The sequence below is a fragment of the Suncus etruscus genome, chromosome 1 (assembly GCF_024139225.1).
Source record: "Suncus etruscus isolate mSunEtr1 chromosome 1, mSunEtr1.pri.cur, whole genome shotgun sequence".
Lineage (NCBI taxonomy): Eukaryota > Metazoa > Chordata > Mammalia > Eulipotyphla > Soricidae > Suncus > Suncus etruscus.
Genome location: NC_064848.1, coordinates 129,945,180 through 129,962,333, shown reverse-complemented (window position 1 = coordinate 129,962,333; position 17,154 = coordinate 129,945,180). Strand labels below are relative to the sequence as shown.

The 17,154-nt window shown below is 36.3% G+C and overlaps 1 protein-coding gene across 1 annotated transcript in view; it reads right to left on the bottom strand.

Moving 5' to 3' along the window:
- CPED1 (cadherin like and PC-esterase domain containing 1) overlaps positions 1-17,154 on the bottom strand; it is a 366,758-nt gene that overhangs the window by 6,608 nt on the left and 342,996 nt on the right. Inside the window, exon 22 of the mRNA XM_049771138.1 lies at positions 15,570-15,716. Within this exon, the coding sequence (XP_049627095.1) occupies positions 15,570-15,716 (147 nt within the window). The remainder of the gene's footprint in view (positions 1-15,569; positions 15,717-17,154) is intronic.

The window sequence follows — 17,154 nt, the reverse complement described above, 5'->3', positions numbered from 1 at the left end:
AAATGTTTTAATGGTATATGCTGTTGTGTATGTAAATATTTTAGGTATCAGGTAGTACCTGGTATTAGGTATCAGGTATTAGGTAGTACCTGGTATTAGGTATCAGGTATTAGGTAGTACCTGATTCTGCTTCCACCATTGGGTGGTATCTGATCCCACCATTGGGTGGTACCTGATTCTGGGGGATAAAAACAAGGGTCTTACTACCCTAGGGTGGGGGCAGAATACCAGGTCACACCCTAGGGTAGGGCACAATCACCAATCAGGTTAGGGTCAGTAACATAATAATCCCCTAAAATATTTACATACACAGCAAATGCCTTCATGTTACACATTTCTTTCCGCAGGCCCACCCCCCTGCCTCTTTGTGGCTTGGTATATAAGCTCTGTGAACTTTGCAATAAACGACTCTTGATCAGATTCTTGACTTGAGACCTGTCTGTTCCCCTCCCCGATTATTTTACAGGTTAAGTCCTCTTTGTGACCCACGAATAACTGGCGACCCCTGTCTCTGCAGGCAGGTTTGGGTGGTTGCAATTACTGATAGGCATCAATCCATTGACTTTATCTCCTTTCAATACTCTATTCTTGTCCAGCATAATCAAAACTATATTTGAAAGTAGAAAAATAGTAAGGTAACTATGAACTTCAGAGAGTTTGATAACTGATTAAATTTGCAGAGTATTAATAATGTTTTTTCTCATAGAAAATGTTCAAAGTTAGATTAAATTACACATAATATATAAAATTTTAAGTAAATATTTAATGTTATAAAACATTTATTTATTTATTTTTGTTATTTATTTTTGATATAGTAACCAAATAATATCAACAAGTAATTTTGGAGTTGGGATCAAGTTCTATAATAATGGGCTAGAGAGAGTACAACAGATAGGAAACCTACTTTCCACTTTGTTGACTGGGTTTGGTCCCAACACCAAATATGGTTTTGCATGCACCCCAAGGGAGGGATCCCTGATATCAAAGTTAAGAGTGAGTCCTAAATATAGTTAGCTGAATGTGATTTAAAAAATAAAAAAAGCAAACAATGGAGCCGGAGAGATAGCATGGAGGTAGCACATTTGCCTTGCATGCAGGAGGATGGTAGTTCGAGTCCCGGCATCCCATATGGTCCCCTGAGCCTGCCAGGAGTAACTTCTGAGCATAGAGCCAGGAGGAACCCCTAGCACTGCTGGGTGTGATTCAAAAGCAAAAAAAAAAAAAAAAAAAAAGGCAAACAAAAAACCCCACCAAAGTCCTATGATGATAAAGTATACTTTGATATATAATCACAATTTTGAGTAAATATAATATAAACTAAAATTCTTTGCTTTAGTATGTAGAAGTAGCTTTTACTTTTCATTAAATTCCTATATACTAAGAGATCTTTGGGAATCTTTTTCTAACTCTAGATACTTAAAAACTTGGGAACACAGAAGTTTTAGAAGGCATATGGATAACTATAATATTATTTGACTGGTTTTGGCCTATGGCTATTCTAATACTTTCCAGACAAATAAAAAACATCGGATATAAATTTCACATCGAAGACAATATTACAACTTTTATTAATTTTAAGGCTATAACTTTAACAATCCAAATTGATTTAAAAATATTTATCAGAACATGGGTATTACTGTATCATTTAAGTACTGTTCCTGAAATGACTTTGAATTTTTGAAAAGCAAGTATGAAAAGGGAAAGCTCCGTAAGTTGGAAATGTGTCAGGCAGATTATAAGCAAGTATCTTTCCTAAAGATGATCTTGACCTGAATAATACCCAAGAACTTCTGATGTAGTTCCAGACAAATAGAACAAAATAGGAAACCATTTTTATTGCTGCATGTTTCCCAAAATCTCTCTAGACTAGATTGCAAATGTCTCATGATCATTAGTAGGAACAGAAGAGGACTGAAGTGTAATGGATTTCTAAGGTTGGAAAAACAAGACTGAGCAGACAAAATATGATAATATAGCTTTTAAGGACACATATTATTAACATTTCTTTTGTTTAAATTTGTCATAGTCACTGAACATATGGCATCTCATTTAAGAACCAGTTACAAAATTTACAGTGAGCTGAAAATTAAATTACAGAAATTAAATAAAAATAAAGCTGAGTAATAGCAAGAAGTCACTTCTTATAATTGATAATTCCATTTTGGAAAATATTGCACTTTTCACATAAGAAGTTTGTCATTCACCCCTCTATATTTAATTATGACCACATGAAATAAGCCATGCTTTGATTTAAGGGAGTCCAATTTCAGAATGGGTCAAAGATGCTGGGGAGGGGCCGGGTAGGTGGCGCTGGAGGTAAGGTGTCTGCCTTGCAAGCGCTAGCCAAGGAAGGACCGCGGTTCGATCCCCCGGCGTCCCATATGGTCCCCCCAAGCCAGGGGCGATTTCTGAGCACATAGCCAGGAGTAACCCCTGAGCGTCAAACGGGTGTGGCCCAAAAACCAAAAAAAAAAAAAGATGCTGGGGATTAGAGGGCAAGATTAACATTTTCTTTAGGAATGAGGGATATTTTTTTTTTTGTTTTTGTTTTTGATATTTCCAGATTTGCAGTGTCTCTATCTCTTAGCCTATCTCTAAGTCTTTAACCCTTCTTGTTCATACAGCTGAGCCATTAAACATCTGCTTCTAGACAGTTCAATCCTGGACTTTAGGTACAAATTCTCTGAGGTGAGGAGATTGATTAGAAAGAGTTACAGATCAGTTGTTTACCATTTTGAAATGGGTCTTAAGCTCAGTTTCCAAGTAGTTGAATATGTAAGTCACTGATTTCTTCACCTTTGTTCATTTTAGTGTGATTGTATATGCTAAATTATTCTTCTGCTCTACCTAGTTACATATTTTGAGTGTTGGAAGCTCTTGTTCATAACTCACAAGGTTTAATTCTCTCTTAAGCAGGCATCTTTAAGAAAAGGCATTAAAATGCTAGAAATAATTTGTATGGACCAATATTTCAACCACCTGTGTCAGGTGATTTGTTCAGCACAATTCTTTTCTAAGGTGAAAATGATGTATTGGGTAATTTAATTTCTGAAGAGAAGAGTTCTTCAGTCTTTGGGTGGCATATTCCTGATCAATGGTAGGCTGGCAGGTCTAGTACTTTTAGAAATTCTACCTTTCAAGTCTCCAAATTTACTATTTTTGATTTTTGAATTTAATTATAATTTTTTTATTATTTACTATGACTGTTGGAGGTAGCAAGTGGATATGTGAGTTTTGGGAAAGTACTCACAGAAAGGATTATAGGCAAAAGTTACATTCATTAGCAAAACAGAGTGTTTGTGAAGAAGGGGTAATCAGACCTTTACTTCAGAATAAAATAACTAGTCCTGTGCTTTGTCTGGGTTTAAAGACCCCTTTAATTACAGTAGGGATTTTTTTTCCATTGAAGACTGTCCACATGTGAATATGGCTTGGGACAATGTGCTCAGGTACTACCTGCATCCTACTGATAAGTATTTTGCTAAGCTGCTGCAAGTTAGCTTATGGTGTTGTAATGATATATTTCATCAAAGGTATGATTAATGATATTATAAATCTCATAACTTGAATAAAAATGGTTTATAAGAAAAAAGTTATATTGTCAAAAATTTGGGACAAACTGGTTCAAGTCAAGTAGTTTCTTTGCTTTAAGGGGGCTAGTGGATCATTTAATATACTATTAGTTGGGAACCAATAAAGTGAAGATATATTCAGAGATCAAATATATTGGACAGCAGCTGACCTAGATCAAGTAAGTGGCAGCATATATAATTATCTAAGTATTGCTGGGAGTGATTTTTGATTCTGTAGTGCCAGGAGTAAGCCTGAAGTACCTCCATGTATGGATCCCAAAGCAACAAAAGACAAGACAAAAGAAATATTCAGTATTTCTCAGAGAACCTCTTTTAACCAGGTAAGAACACTAACAAGTAAAATAGAAAATGATAATCTAGACAGCTTAAAGTTTATACAAGCATGAAATTGAATAGTTGTGGGCAAATTCCTGGAAAGGAAAGAGTTTTTCAAAGAATGTGTAATAGTGATGGATTCCCATCCTTTTCTTAATGTACTGGCATTCTTAGTTCTGGTACTACAGAGAAAAAGAGGCTAGCTAACTGCTTCAGGGCCTCAAATCCTAGTTCATCAGTGATACAATAATTATTTTTTTATTATTTTAAATGTAAGTATTATTCTTAAGCCCAAGACTCTAATTTATTGGTTAAATTATTTTCTTGAAAGACCACAAATTCATTCTCCCCAAGCAGTTATCTCTGGTCTAATCAGCCCATCGTACAGGTTAAGGTTTGCTTGACTAGGATTTATTCATAGACTATGAAATAAATATTTCTTCAGGAGGGGCTTCCCATTGAACTGACTCATTGAACCAGGCCAAACAGTTCAGTGCAAGGAATTGGGGATGTGGGACAATGGGGGTCTCAGTAATAAGAACATCAGTTACCTAGAGTTCTCTGGGTCCAGCAGGACTACACTTAATGATGCTCAGATGGGCTTGTGGTAACAGCAATCAAACTACTACAAAGCATGCACCCATAATTTATGTGCTATCTCCTCAGCCTTAGCACTAATTATTATTCTATAAAAAAGACAAGAACTGCTTAACTTAATAAGAGGTGTAGGAAAACATGCAGTAAAAGCTCATGTGAGAGCTCTTCATCACAGATTCACTGGAAAGAAATGTTTTAAACAAAACTTACTTTACTTTTTGGGGTATTTTTTTTTTTTTGGAACACACCAGGTGGTGCTCAGAGGTTTCTTCTGACTCTGTGCTCAGGAGTCATTCCTGGAGGTGCTCAGGGGACCATATGGGACGTCAGGGATTGAACCTGGGTCAGCTCCATGAAAAGCAAAGACCCTACCAGATGCGCTATCATTCTGGCCCCAGTGGAAAATTTTAAGTAATCATAACTTTTATGAAAAACAAAAATGAAAGATTCATTTGGGTGGTTGAAAGCAAAGTCAATGAAATGAAAATATGGCAGTATTGCCAGTATTCTATGATAGTAATAACTTTGTTCACTTTCTAGTTCTTCAACAGTGTATTTGGTGATTATATATATATTATATATATATAAGTATACATATATTATATATATATACACACACATATATACCGTATTTTCCGGTGTATAAGACGACTTTTGAAACAAAAATAAAGTCAAACGAAAAACGGGGTTCATCTTATACGTTGAGTATATACCGAAAAATGTTTCAATATGCCGCTAAACAAAAACTGCCTGAATATTGCCACAAACCAAATTTTCCGGGTGATCCTGCCTGCTTCAGAGTTGCCTAAGACTGGATTTCATTAGCATTCCTGCTGGTGATCCTGCCTGCTTCAGAGCTGCCTGAGACTGGATTTTATCTGTGTTCCTGCCGGAGATCCTGCCTGCTTCAGAGGTGGGTCGGGATATACACACACTTATTCCTGGTGGTTTCTGCCAGGAGTCAGAAGGGTGCGGAAGCCATCTTGGGTCATGCTGTTTTCAGCTGCCTGAGACTGGATTTCATCAGCGTTCCTGCCGGTGATCCTGCCTGCTTCAGAGGTGAATGTCAATTTTCAGGGTGACCCTGGAGACCACAGTGAAGGTTTTGGAGGCTTCAAGCTCTTTCACCTTTGTCAGTAAGAGGATGGGAAGCCCCAAGCATCTGAGGGGATTACCCATTTCAGACTAGGATTAAAGTTCTAAAGGATTTCTTGGAACTCAGATGCCGGCACCCCTATCTGCCTGTCTTCTGTGCTGTGATGCATTTTCGGCCTGATTTCATCCTATGTGTGGCTCATCTGTGGACGGCTCGCCTTCCTTGGAGGTGAGTTTATACGCCCAGAAAGGGGAAGCCGTTGAACTCTGCTGGAACTCAGATGCCAGCACCCCTATCTGCCTGTCTTCTGTGCTGTGCTGCATTTTTGGCCTGATTTCACCCTGTGTGTAGCTCATCTACGGATGGCTCACCTTCCCTGGAGACTTCCCTGGAGGTGAGTTTACATGCCCAGAAAGGGAAGAGCCAGAGGAGCGCGGCTGCAATGCTTCACGCCCAGAAAGGGAGGAGCCAGAGGAGCACAACCGCAATGCTTCGCAGCCGTGCACATCATTTAGCCAATGAATACAACCACAACACGTAGAAAAACCAACAATACAAGTGTGACAATGGGGAAACAATGCAGGCCAGCGCCAGACATAGAGAATGACGATGGCAACTCTGATGACTTGAACATGACCAACCAACTAGTCAGTCTCTCAGATAAGGAGTTTAGAGTTGCAATATGGAAGATGTTCAAAGAACTCAAAGAAAGTATAGAAAAGAACACTAATAAGGATCAAGAGAATATGAATATAGAAATCAGAAAACTCCAAACTGAAATTTCAGGTCAAATAACAGGTCTGAAAAACTCAGTAGATGAATTAAAGAAAAACATGGTTGAGCTTTCCCACAGGTTAACAGCAGCTGAGGATAGAATTAGTACACTGGAAGATGAGAAGAATAACAATTTCATAGAGCAGAAAAAATTGGAAAAAAGCCTTAAAGCAAATGATCAAACAATGGAAAAATTACTCAAATAATGGGAACAGATAAAAATAGAAGTCTATGATAAGCTCAACAGAAACAACTTAAGAATCATTGGAGTCCCAGAGACCCAGGAAGAAAATCGCCAGGAAGAATCAACAGTCAAGAACATCATTAAAGAGAAACTACCAGAGCTAAAGAACACATGCAATCAAATCCTGCATGCCTGAAGAGTACCAACTAAAAGAGACCCCAGAAAAAACACACCAAGACATATTCTAGTCACAATGAAGAATCCCACAGATAGAGACAGAATTCTGAAAGCAGCAATATTGAAAAGAAATTACATTCAAGGGAACATCCTTGAGATTTACTGCAGACCTGTCACCAGAGACACTCAAACCCAGAAGGCAGTGGTGGGACATAGTGATAAAACTCAATGAAATAAATGCTTCGCCTAGAATACTGCACCCAGCAAAACTCACTTTCAGGTTTGAAGGAACAATACATGGTTTCACAGACAAACAACAGCTCAGAAACTTTACCGTCTCAAAGACCATTCTATAAAAAAAGACTGAAGGCCTAATTTAAGACAAGACTGACCAACAGACACACCAAACTTCGATAAAAAGATGGCACCAACTCCCAGGACAATTCTTTCTCTCAATATCAATGACTAAATGCACCAGTTAAGAGACAGAGTGGCTAAATGGATCAAAAAACTCAATCCAATCTTCTGCTGCCTACAAGAAATGCACCTGAATAGTCAGAACAAATATAGACTCAAAATAAAAGGCTGGAGGAAAATCATCCAAGCAAACAACACCCATAAAAAAGATGGAGTGGCCATACTAATAACAGATGATGCAAACTTTATACTTAGGAAAGTTGTAAGGGACAAAGATGGACATATTGTATTAATCAAGGGATATGTACAGCAGGAAGAAATCACTCTCCTAAACATATATGAACAGAATGAGGGGCCAGCAAAATAATTAATAAGATTGCTGACAAATCTGAAAAATAATATCAATAACAAGACAATAATTGTGGGAGACCTCAAAACGGCATTGTCAACACTTGACAGGTCAACCAGACTGAAACCCAACAAGAATATACTACACCTGAAAAGAGAAATGGAAGAAAGAGGCCTAGTAGATATATACAGGACACTCCACCCCCAAAAGCCTGGATACACATTCTTTTTTAATGTACATGGGACATTCTCCAGGATAGACTACATGCTAGCACATAAAACATACCTCCATTATATCAAGAGGTTAGAAATTTTGCAGGCTACCTTCGCTGACTACAAGGCTCTGAAATTATATGTGAACTACAAAGGTACACAGAAGAAAAACTTTAATACCTGGAAGTTAAACAGCCTAATACTGAATAAAAAGTGGGTCCGAGATGAAATCAAAAAGAAATCAAAACCTTCCTGAAAACAAATGACAATGGAGACACAAACTATCAGAACCTATGGGACACAGCAAAAGCGGCACTGAAGGAAAATTTATAGCACACATCGGGAAAGAAGAAGGGGCATACCTGAATAGCTTAATGACACAGCTCATAGAATTAGAAAGTACTCAACAAAAGGACCCAAAAATAGGGAGACAGAAGGAAATAACAAAGCTGAGAGCAGAAATCAATGAAGTGGAAACCCAAAAAACAATCCAAAAGATCAACAAAAGCAGAAGTTGGCTCTTTGAAAAAATAAACAAGATTGATAGACCACTGGAAAACTAACAAAGGGAAAGAAACTTGATAACTTGCATTAGGAATGAAAAAGGAGAGATCACTACTGATATGGTAGAGATTCAAAGAGCATTCAGAAACTACTTTGAGAACTTCTATGCCACTAAAAATGAAAACCTGGAAGAAATGGATAAATTTTTGGACTCTTATAATCTTCCATGGTCGAATGAAGAGCAGGTAGCATATCTAAACACACCCATCACTATTGAGGAAATTAAGACAGTCGTCAAATGTCTGCCCAAAAAGAAAAGGCCAGGCCCAGATGGATTTACTAATGAATTCTTTCAAACCTTTCAAGAGGAAGTACTACCAATCCTGGCAAGACTCTTTCATGAAATCGAAAAAACAGGAACACTTCCAAATAGCTTTTATGAAGCCAACATCACCTTGATACCTAAACCAGACAGAGATGCTACGAAAAAAGAAAATTATAGACCAATATCGCTGATGAATACAGATGCAAAGATCCTCAACAAAATCCTGGCAAATAGGATTCAATGCCTCATTAAGAAGATCATCCACAAGAGAAAAAAAAAAAAAAATCATCCACTACAATCAAGTATGTTTCATCCCAGGAATGCAAGGCTGGTTTGACATCCGTAAATCTATCAACATAATACACAACATCAACAATAAGAAAAATAGAAATCACAAGATCATATCAATAGATGCAGAGAAAGCATTTGATAAGGTCCAACACCCATTCTTGATCAAAACTCTCAGCAAGATGGGAATGGAAGAAACCTTTCTCAATATAGTTAAGGCCATCTACCACAAGCCAGAGGCAAATATTGTCCTCAATGGAGAAAAACTGAAAGCCTTTCCTCTAAATTCTGGCACAAGACAAGGCTGTCCTCTCTCACCACTCCTATTCAACATAGCACTGGAAGTACTTGCTATAGCGATTAGGCAAGAAAAAGATATCAAGGGAATCCAGATAGGAAAGGAAGAAGTCAAACTCTTGCTGTTTGCAGATGACATGATACTCTACCTAGAAAACCCTAAATTATCTATGAAAAAGCTTCTAGAAACAAGAGACTCATATAGCAATGTGGCAGGCTACAAAATTAACACACAAAAATCAATGGCCTTTCTATACACCAATAGTAATAAGGAAGGAATGGACATTAAGAAAACAACCCCATTCACAATAGTGCCACACAAACTCAAATATCTTGGAATCAATTTGACTAAAAATGTGAAGGACCTATACAAAGAAAACTATAAAACTCTACTCCAAGAAATAAGAGAGGACATGCAGAAATGGAAGCACGTACCCTGCTCATGGATTGGCAGGATTAACATCATTAAAATGGCAATACTCCCCAAAGCATTGTACAGATTTAATGTGATCTCTCTAAAGATACCCATGACATTCTTAAAAGAAGTGGATCAGGCACTTTTGAAATTCATTTGGAACAATAAACACCCTCGAATAGCTAAAGCAATCATTGGGAAAAAGAATATGGGAGGAATTACTTTCCCCAACTTTAAACTTTACTACAAAGCAATCCTTATCAAAACAGCATGGTATTGGAATAAAGACAGGCCCTCAGATCAGTGGAATAGGCTTGAATACTCAGACAATGTTCCCCAGACATAAAATCACCTAATTTTTGATAAAGGAGCAAGAAATCCTAAATGGAGCAAAGAAAGCCTCTTCAACAAGTGGTGTTGGCACAACTGGCTAGCCACTTGCAAAAAATTGAACTTAGACCCAGCTAAAATCATGTACGAAGGTAAAATCCAAATGGATGAAAGACCTCGATATCAGATCCAAAACTATAAGATATATAGAACAACACATAGGTAAAGCACTCAAGAACATTGAGAACCAAGGCATCTTCAAGGAGGAAACTGCACTCTCCAAGCAAGTGAAAGCAGAGATTAACAGATGGGAATATATTAAACTGAGAGGATTCTGCACCTCAAATAAAAAATAGCGCCCAGGATACAAGAGCCCCCCACTGAGTGGGAGGAATTATTCACCCAATACCCATCAGATAAGGGGCTAATCTCCAAAATATACAAGACACTGACAGAAGGTTGCAAGAGAAAAACATCTAATCCCATCAAAAAATGGGAAGAAATGGGAAGAAGACATGGACAGACACTTTGACAAAGAAGAAATACAAATGGCCAAAAGACACATGAAAAATGGTACATATACACAATGGAATTTTATGCAGCTGTCAGGAGAGATGAAGTTATGAAATTTTCCTATACATGGATGTACATGGAATCTATTATGCTGAGTGAAATAAGTCAGAGAGAGAAAGATGCAGAATGGTCTCACTCATCTATGGGTTTTCAGAAAAATGAAAGACATTCTTGCAATAATAATTTTCAGGCACAAAAGAGAAAAGAGCTGGAAGTTACAGCTCACCTGAGAAAGCTCACTGCAAACAGGGATATGTTTAGTTAGAGAAATAACTACATTTTGAACTATCCTAATAATGAGAATGTAAGAGGGAAATAGAAAGCCTGTCTAGAGTACAGGCAGGGGTTGGGTGGGGAGGAGGGAGATTTGGGACATTGGTGATGGGAATGTATGTAATAAAGTTGTTTATATAAAATATATATAATTATATATATAAAAATAAAAAAAAGACACCCCCCCCGAATTTTCCAATTCGATCCTGTACCAATTACTGCAAGGCTACTCGGACCGCCTCTCGAACTAAGCCAATCCAAGCAGGCTTTTTATGCATGCAAATTATACTGTGTTCTGTACCCGAATCTACACTGTCAAAAGCCTGCTCAGATTGGCCAGAGAGAGAGGAAGTCTATTACAGTAGAACCTTTGAACCTTTGCTTGTTGTGATTGGCTCACTGTGGTACATGAGCACAGGAACACATGCAGCACATGTGTTCTGTCTGATACAGCGAATATAGTCCTAAACCTATGTTTTAACTGCAAAATTAGGGGTTCGTCTTATATGCTCATTAGTTTTATAGTCCTATATATATACATATATATATACATATATATATATATATATAGTCCTAAACCTATGTTTTAACTGCAAAATTAGGGGTTCGTCGTCTTATATGCTCATTAGTTTTATATGCAGGCAAATACAGTACATTTGGTTTTTGGGCCACACTCGGTGGTACTCAGTGGTTCAGTGTTTACTCCTGGCTCTGCATTCAGGAGTCTTTCTTGACATCACAAGGGACCTATGGAATGCTGAGGATTGAACCTGGGTCAGCCGTGTTCAAGACAATGCCCTACCACTGTGCTATAGCTCCAGTTCTTTTATCAAGTGTATTTGATTCAATTTTCTCCAATATCATCAGAAGTTTGTTTCTGACTTTAGGAAAAGGACTTTTAAAGTTTGAAGGAAAATTAGAACAACTTTAGGCTTATAATATAGAAGGAAAACTTTTGTTTAAGATTAAATAATGAATAATATAAGATTAAATAATAACAGGGCATTATTCCTGACAAAGTACTTAAAATCTCATCTTCCCCTCATGCCAGAATGAAATAATCCCAGCTGGTATTAGTTCTGGAAAGAATTGACAGAAAGTTTATTTTTGTCCTGAGTGAAAACTTGTGGTTATTTCTGCCATTCTATCAGGAAAGAGAGAGATCATCAAAGCTATGTATAATCAATCATAGTAATGAATAATTACATAACAATTCTTTCTTTATTTGCATCTTCTGCAGCCAGGTTTGAGTTGAAATACGATTGCATCCTTTTCAGGTTTTAGCTTGTTCACAGTTGATGTTTCCTACATAACTAAAGGCACCATCCCAAACCACTTTTGTGTACTAGCTACCTGGATCATGTTTGTTGTTCGGCATAAACAATGGAAAAACAAAATTCCATTTCTACTCATAAAGAGAAACACCTGCTTTTCAAATCAGCAGAAATATTTTAGTCAAAATTGATGCTCACCAGTTGGGAAATTGTTTATAGATTTGTGGTGGCAACAAAGTCTCAGTGCCTAAGCAGATGAAAGAGTCTCCCGGAGACCTTTGATCTCACCTTCTGCAACAAGACCCCACTGAAGGTTTGTTGTGTCTGCCATAGAATTCTCACCGCAAACCAAAGAACAAGCATCAAGATCTTCAGTAGCAATTACACCAATTACACTTAGTGAATTGACCTGGGAATGTCTTAATTCAACACTGAAGAACACAAAGCTTTTAAACTCAATTACTTATGGCTCCAATACAGTTAATTGTGTTCTTGTTTACTGAATGATTGTCTTCATTGTTCACTTATAAGATGAACACAGAGAAAATATTATTGATGAATTTATAGCATTTAATATGTTTTCATGAGATCAATAATTTGTATTATCCTGACTTACTCCATTTATCATAAAATTATTTTTTTTGCTAGAAGCAATAAAGAATTCTTGATCGGTTTTGATAAACAAACTGGTTCAGGAAGTTGCATTATGACTTAAGAAGATTATAAAATACAAATGTCAGCATTAAAATATTCGTTAGTGATACAAATAATTTAAGAGTTAAGCAACAGCTTTGCCTAAATGATGCATAGGTACAGACTTAGTGATGAAGGCAGTCAGTTAAAAAAATAGATGATCTTATAAGCTGTATATAATTTAAAAGACAAAGCCTCCAGAAATATAATTCATCTCAACTATGAAAGCTATAAAATGGATAATCTTGCTCTACAATCAATGAGATTATTTGTAGCTTTCCATTTAGTCAGAACTCAATAGAAAGAAAATGAAAAAAAAACTATTGAATATTATAAGAACACAGAAAAAAAAACAAAATCAAGTAAGTGAAATAATTATACCTAGCATTTTAAAGTCGTTATATGAAAATTAAAAATGTTTTTTATTTGTTATAAATGTAACCCAAACATTTAGATCTGGTCGTTCAAATTTTGTTTTTGTTCTTGTTTTGTTTTGTTTTAGTTCCCAGTTCCATAACTCAATGTCAACTGGCTAATGCTATGGCAAAAGCAATCATGTGGGAAGGGCATTTTTTATTTTAAATTGGAATATGATAAAATTCATTGGAAGTCATTTTTTTTAGACTTCTGAAGAACTAAAGTTTGGTAATAAAATTACAACATGACTATATTGACCAATGTAATGTTAATGATTTAGGAGTATCCACAGAAATTTAGGACCAAGATGTAGACTAATAATCAGGTAAGGGTTGAAAACCAAGGACAGATAACAGCCTTTAGTTGCAAGTCAATAAATCTCACTAGTAAATCAAATAATGATTGTATCCTAACTTACTAATTGGGGATTTTTGAGTTTGAAGGTTTTTATGGTCCCACAGAGCTAGAGAATAATTCCCAAAGTTCCACACACAGAAGGCAAGCACTCTGCTATTTAATAATTTCCCCAGCCTAAAGTGAGTGTCCATAGAGAAGCACTTAAGAAAGAAGCAATGACTCAATATTTGACACAATGATTAAATGAGACTCTCATTACAGTTTCAGCAGAAATTACTGATATGTAGATCAAACAATAGATAGTATTTAAGTAACCTTACACTACAATCCAAAAAATTATCTGAATAATGCATGCAAATTTTGTAGTGTGAAGAAAAGCCAGTTTTGTATATCCTAGTCCCATAAAATGGGTATGGAAATGAAAAAAATCAATTTTCTATTTGAGAACTTTTTCTAACTCTCTTGTTGTCTCCCTCCCCTCTTGATGTGCTGTATTACCACAGCAATAAGGGGATGTAAGATCAACCTAAGAGCAGTGAGGGAAAAAAGAGCTATAGTTGGAACTATTTCCAACACATCAGACTAAGGATATTTGCATGGTTTTTCTGACACAAATGTGGGCAACTCAGAACAATAACTTACTGTTATTCTGAAAATTTTTTTTAGCTTTTTTGGTGTTTAGGTCACACCAGGTGATATTCAGAGGTTAGTCGGGTTTCTTCACCCAGAAGGGCTCTGCACCTACTCCTAATGCTGCTTGGGGGACCATGTGGAATGCTGTGGGTCAAATCATAGTCAGCTAGTGCAATACAAACACCCTACACACTGTACAATCTCTCTGGTCCTTATTTTGGGCCTTATTTTGAATATTTTGGAAGGTATTTGGAGGGACAAGATAACTCCCAATAGGAAAATTGACAATTAGAAGCCAAGGGAACAAAGAAGAAATGATGCTACTTATGAGATATTACCTGTATCAAATGAAGGTACTATCTAGGACCTGGTGGGGAGGGTATTGAGGAAGTCCATAAAACACCATAAGCTAGAATTAGTATGCTATACTCAGAGAGCACATTAATCAAATGTACTTATGCCAATCAAGTAAGTATTACTGCATTTAGTATCTCCTTTCTAACATGAACCACAGAAAAAAAGGTATAAAAATGAAGAATGGTAGAGTGAGATGGGGCTATAGGAAATAAAAGATAAATAAAAGATGCAACATAACCACTTAGAGATGTTTAAAATTTGAGGCAGACCTGAATTGGAGGAAGAAAAAGATTTTATATAACTATAAAACAGGCCTGGGAAATTTTAGTTCTGAAGTTATATTCATCTGTTGGAAAGTGATGGAGTTCTTTTAATATCTGAAAGTGGTTTATAATTATGAAATATATTGGGATTTATTTATGTGAAAAACAAGGGTTTGAAAGAACTGATGAGGGAAAGATAAAACTCCTTTTTACTATCATGATTGTCTAAGTCTATTACATTTATGTCTACAAATAAAAAATTTCCACCATGGGATCAAAAATAATTCAAAATACAATGATAGAATGTTTTTCATTAGCTTAACACATTAAATAGATTTGATTAGCATGTTGCTTACATTAAAGATACTTGACAATCTCTTTGGACACAATTTCTGTTGAAATTTCTGAGTTTATTAGATACAAGGCTCACAGTCATGGTGGCCAATAATCCTAATTTTCTTTTTTTTTTTTTGTGGTTTTTGGGTCACACCCGGCAGTGCTCAGGGGTTATTCCTGGCTCCAGGCTCAGAAATTGCTCCTGGCAGGCACGGGAGGACCATATATGGGACGCCGGGATTCGAACCGATGACCTCCTGCATGAGAGGCAAACGCCTTACCTCCATGCTATCTCTCCGGCCCCAATAATCCTAATTTTCAAGTGTCTATATAAACACAATTTTTAACACAACATCTTGTAAAGAATAGATTTGAGATTGGTATATGCTTTGACTAATGGATGATTAAGATGTCATTAATTTCCTAACATAGCTTCTTAAATGCAAAAGACTGATAAATTAAAAACACAATAAAAACTTAAAACATCAAAATCTATAAAAACAGAAAGCAGCATAAATACCTCATGGAAATGACACCCACACTTCCCCTGTAAAAACTCCTTGTATCGCCCCATTGTTATCATGAATGTGTCAACCACTTGATAGCCATATTTTTTTGCAGTATCGAGTATGATAACATTTTCTTTCCATAAATTCTGCACTTCACCCTGTACAGAAAAGTAGAATGACAATTTTTTATTAATAGATCATTTTTGTGATAAATCATTTTGTGATAAATTCAGTTAGAATTGTATGAATATTATTGGTTCTGTTTGAGATAGTTTACATGCATTTCTTAAATGCAGATCGTTTGTTTGTTTTAGTTTTCTACTATGTTTATTTCTTTAGTAAAGCAAGGTAGTTTTTATAAAACAAAACTTGGGTAGAAAAATGTGAGTGAAAAAAAAAGAGGTAATGTCTTCAATACATAATATATGCTTCTTCAGAGTGGAAATAATCAAGCAAAAAACAGAGACAAGTTAGATGTATGTTCAAGGGATAATATGGGCTTGAAGAGCAAGCCCATCTTTCTTTGTAAAAATTAAATCACCATGAATTACAAAGTTATTCATAATTAAGCTTTAGGAATACAATATGGTAAGACCAATTCCTTTACCAGTATTCACTTCCCTCCACCAATGTCCCCAGTTTTTTTTTTTTTTCACCCTCCCTGCCTACCATGATGACAGGCACTTTTTCTTTTTCTTTTAAGCACTGTGTTTTATTACATTACAGACAAGAATCATAAATGTCACTTCCTTTTAGCACCCAGTCATCATTCAGAGTGACCATTTCCCTCTTTCATTGTCATGGTGGCTTCTTCCCTGACCATTGTCACTTTCCCCACAGTGGCAGGTTTCTCACTAAGGTCCAAGTTTTAGTGTTTCTCATTCCACTTTAAGATCACCTGCATCCTTACTTTGAGTAAATATTAATTTTACAGCATTTTACATTGGAGTTGCCTATACCTTTTTTTTTGGGGGGGGGTCACACTCGATAGCGCTCAGGGGTTACTCTGGGTCTACGCTCAGAAATTGCTCCTGGCAGGCTTGGGGGACCATATGGGATGCCGAGATTCAAACTACCATTCTTTTACATTCAAGGCAAATGCCCTACTTCCATGCCAATTCTCCAGCCCTGCCTATACCTTCTTTATTATATGCATTTCCTTTACTTTTAGGTCTTTTTTCTCTCTGATGAATTTAAGGCTCTTAGAATTAGTATTGTCTCTCAATATAACTACTTTACGAAAAACAATATCAAAAACAAAATCAAAACATAAAAGTATGTATTTATAAAAATATAATATATAAATACAATGACACAGAGATTGGGATTATTTTCTATAAAATTGTTTATTTTCCACTCTAAACCATAATGCATCTAAAATTCTTGATTTGAAAATCATGAGTGTTATTTCTGTTTTGTTGGGTTTTTAATTATTTGAAAACTAGCATTCTTTCTTTCTGAGGTGTTTGTAGCTCTATGCTGAAGGTCAGAATATAAAGATAAAGAAATTATGGTGCCTGCTCATAAGACCTTGCATCCGACTAGAAGAAATGGGTAGGGAAAATGATTAAGATGTTTGATCCTTTAGTGTGTGTG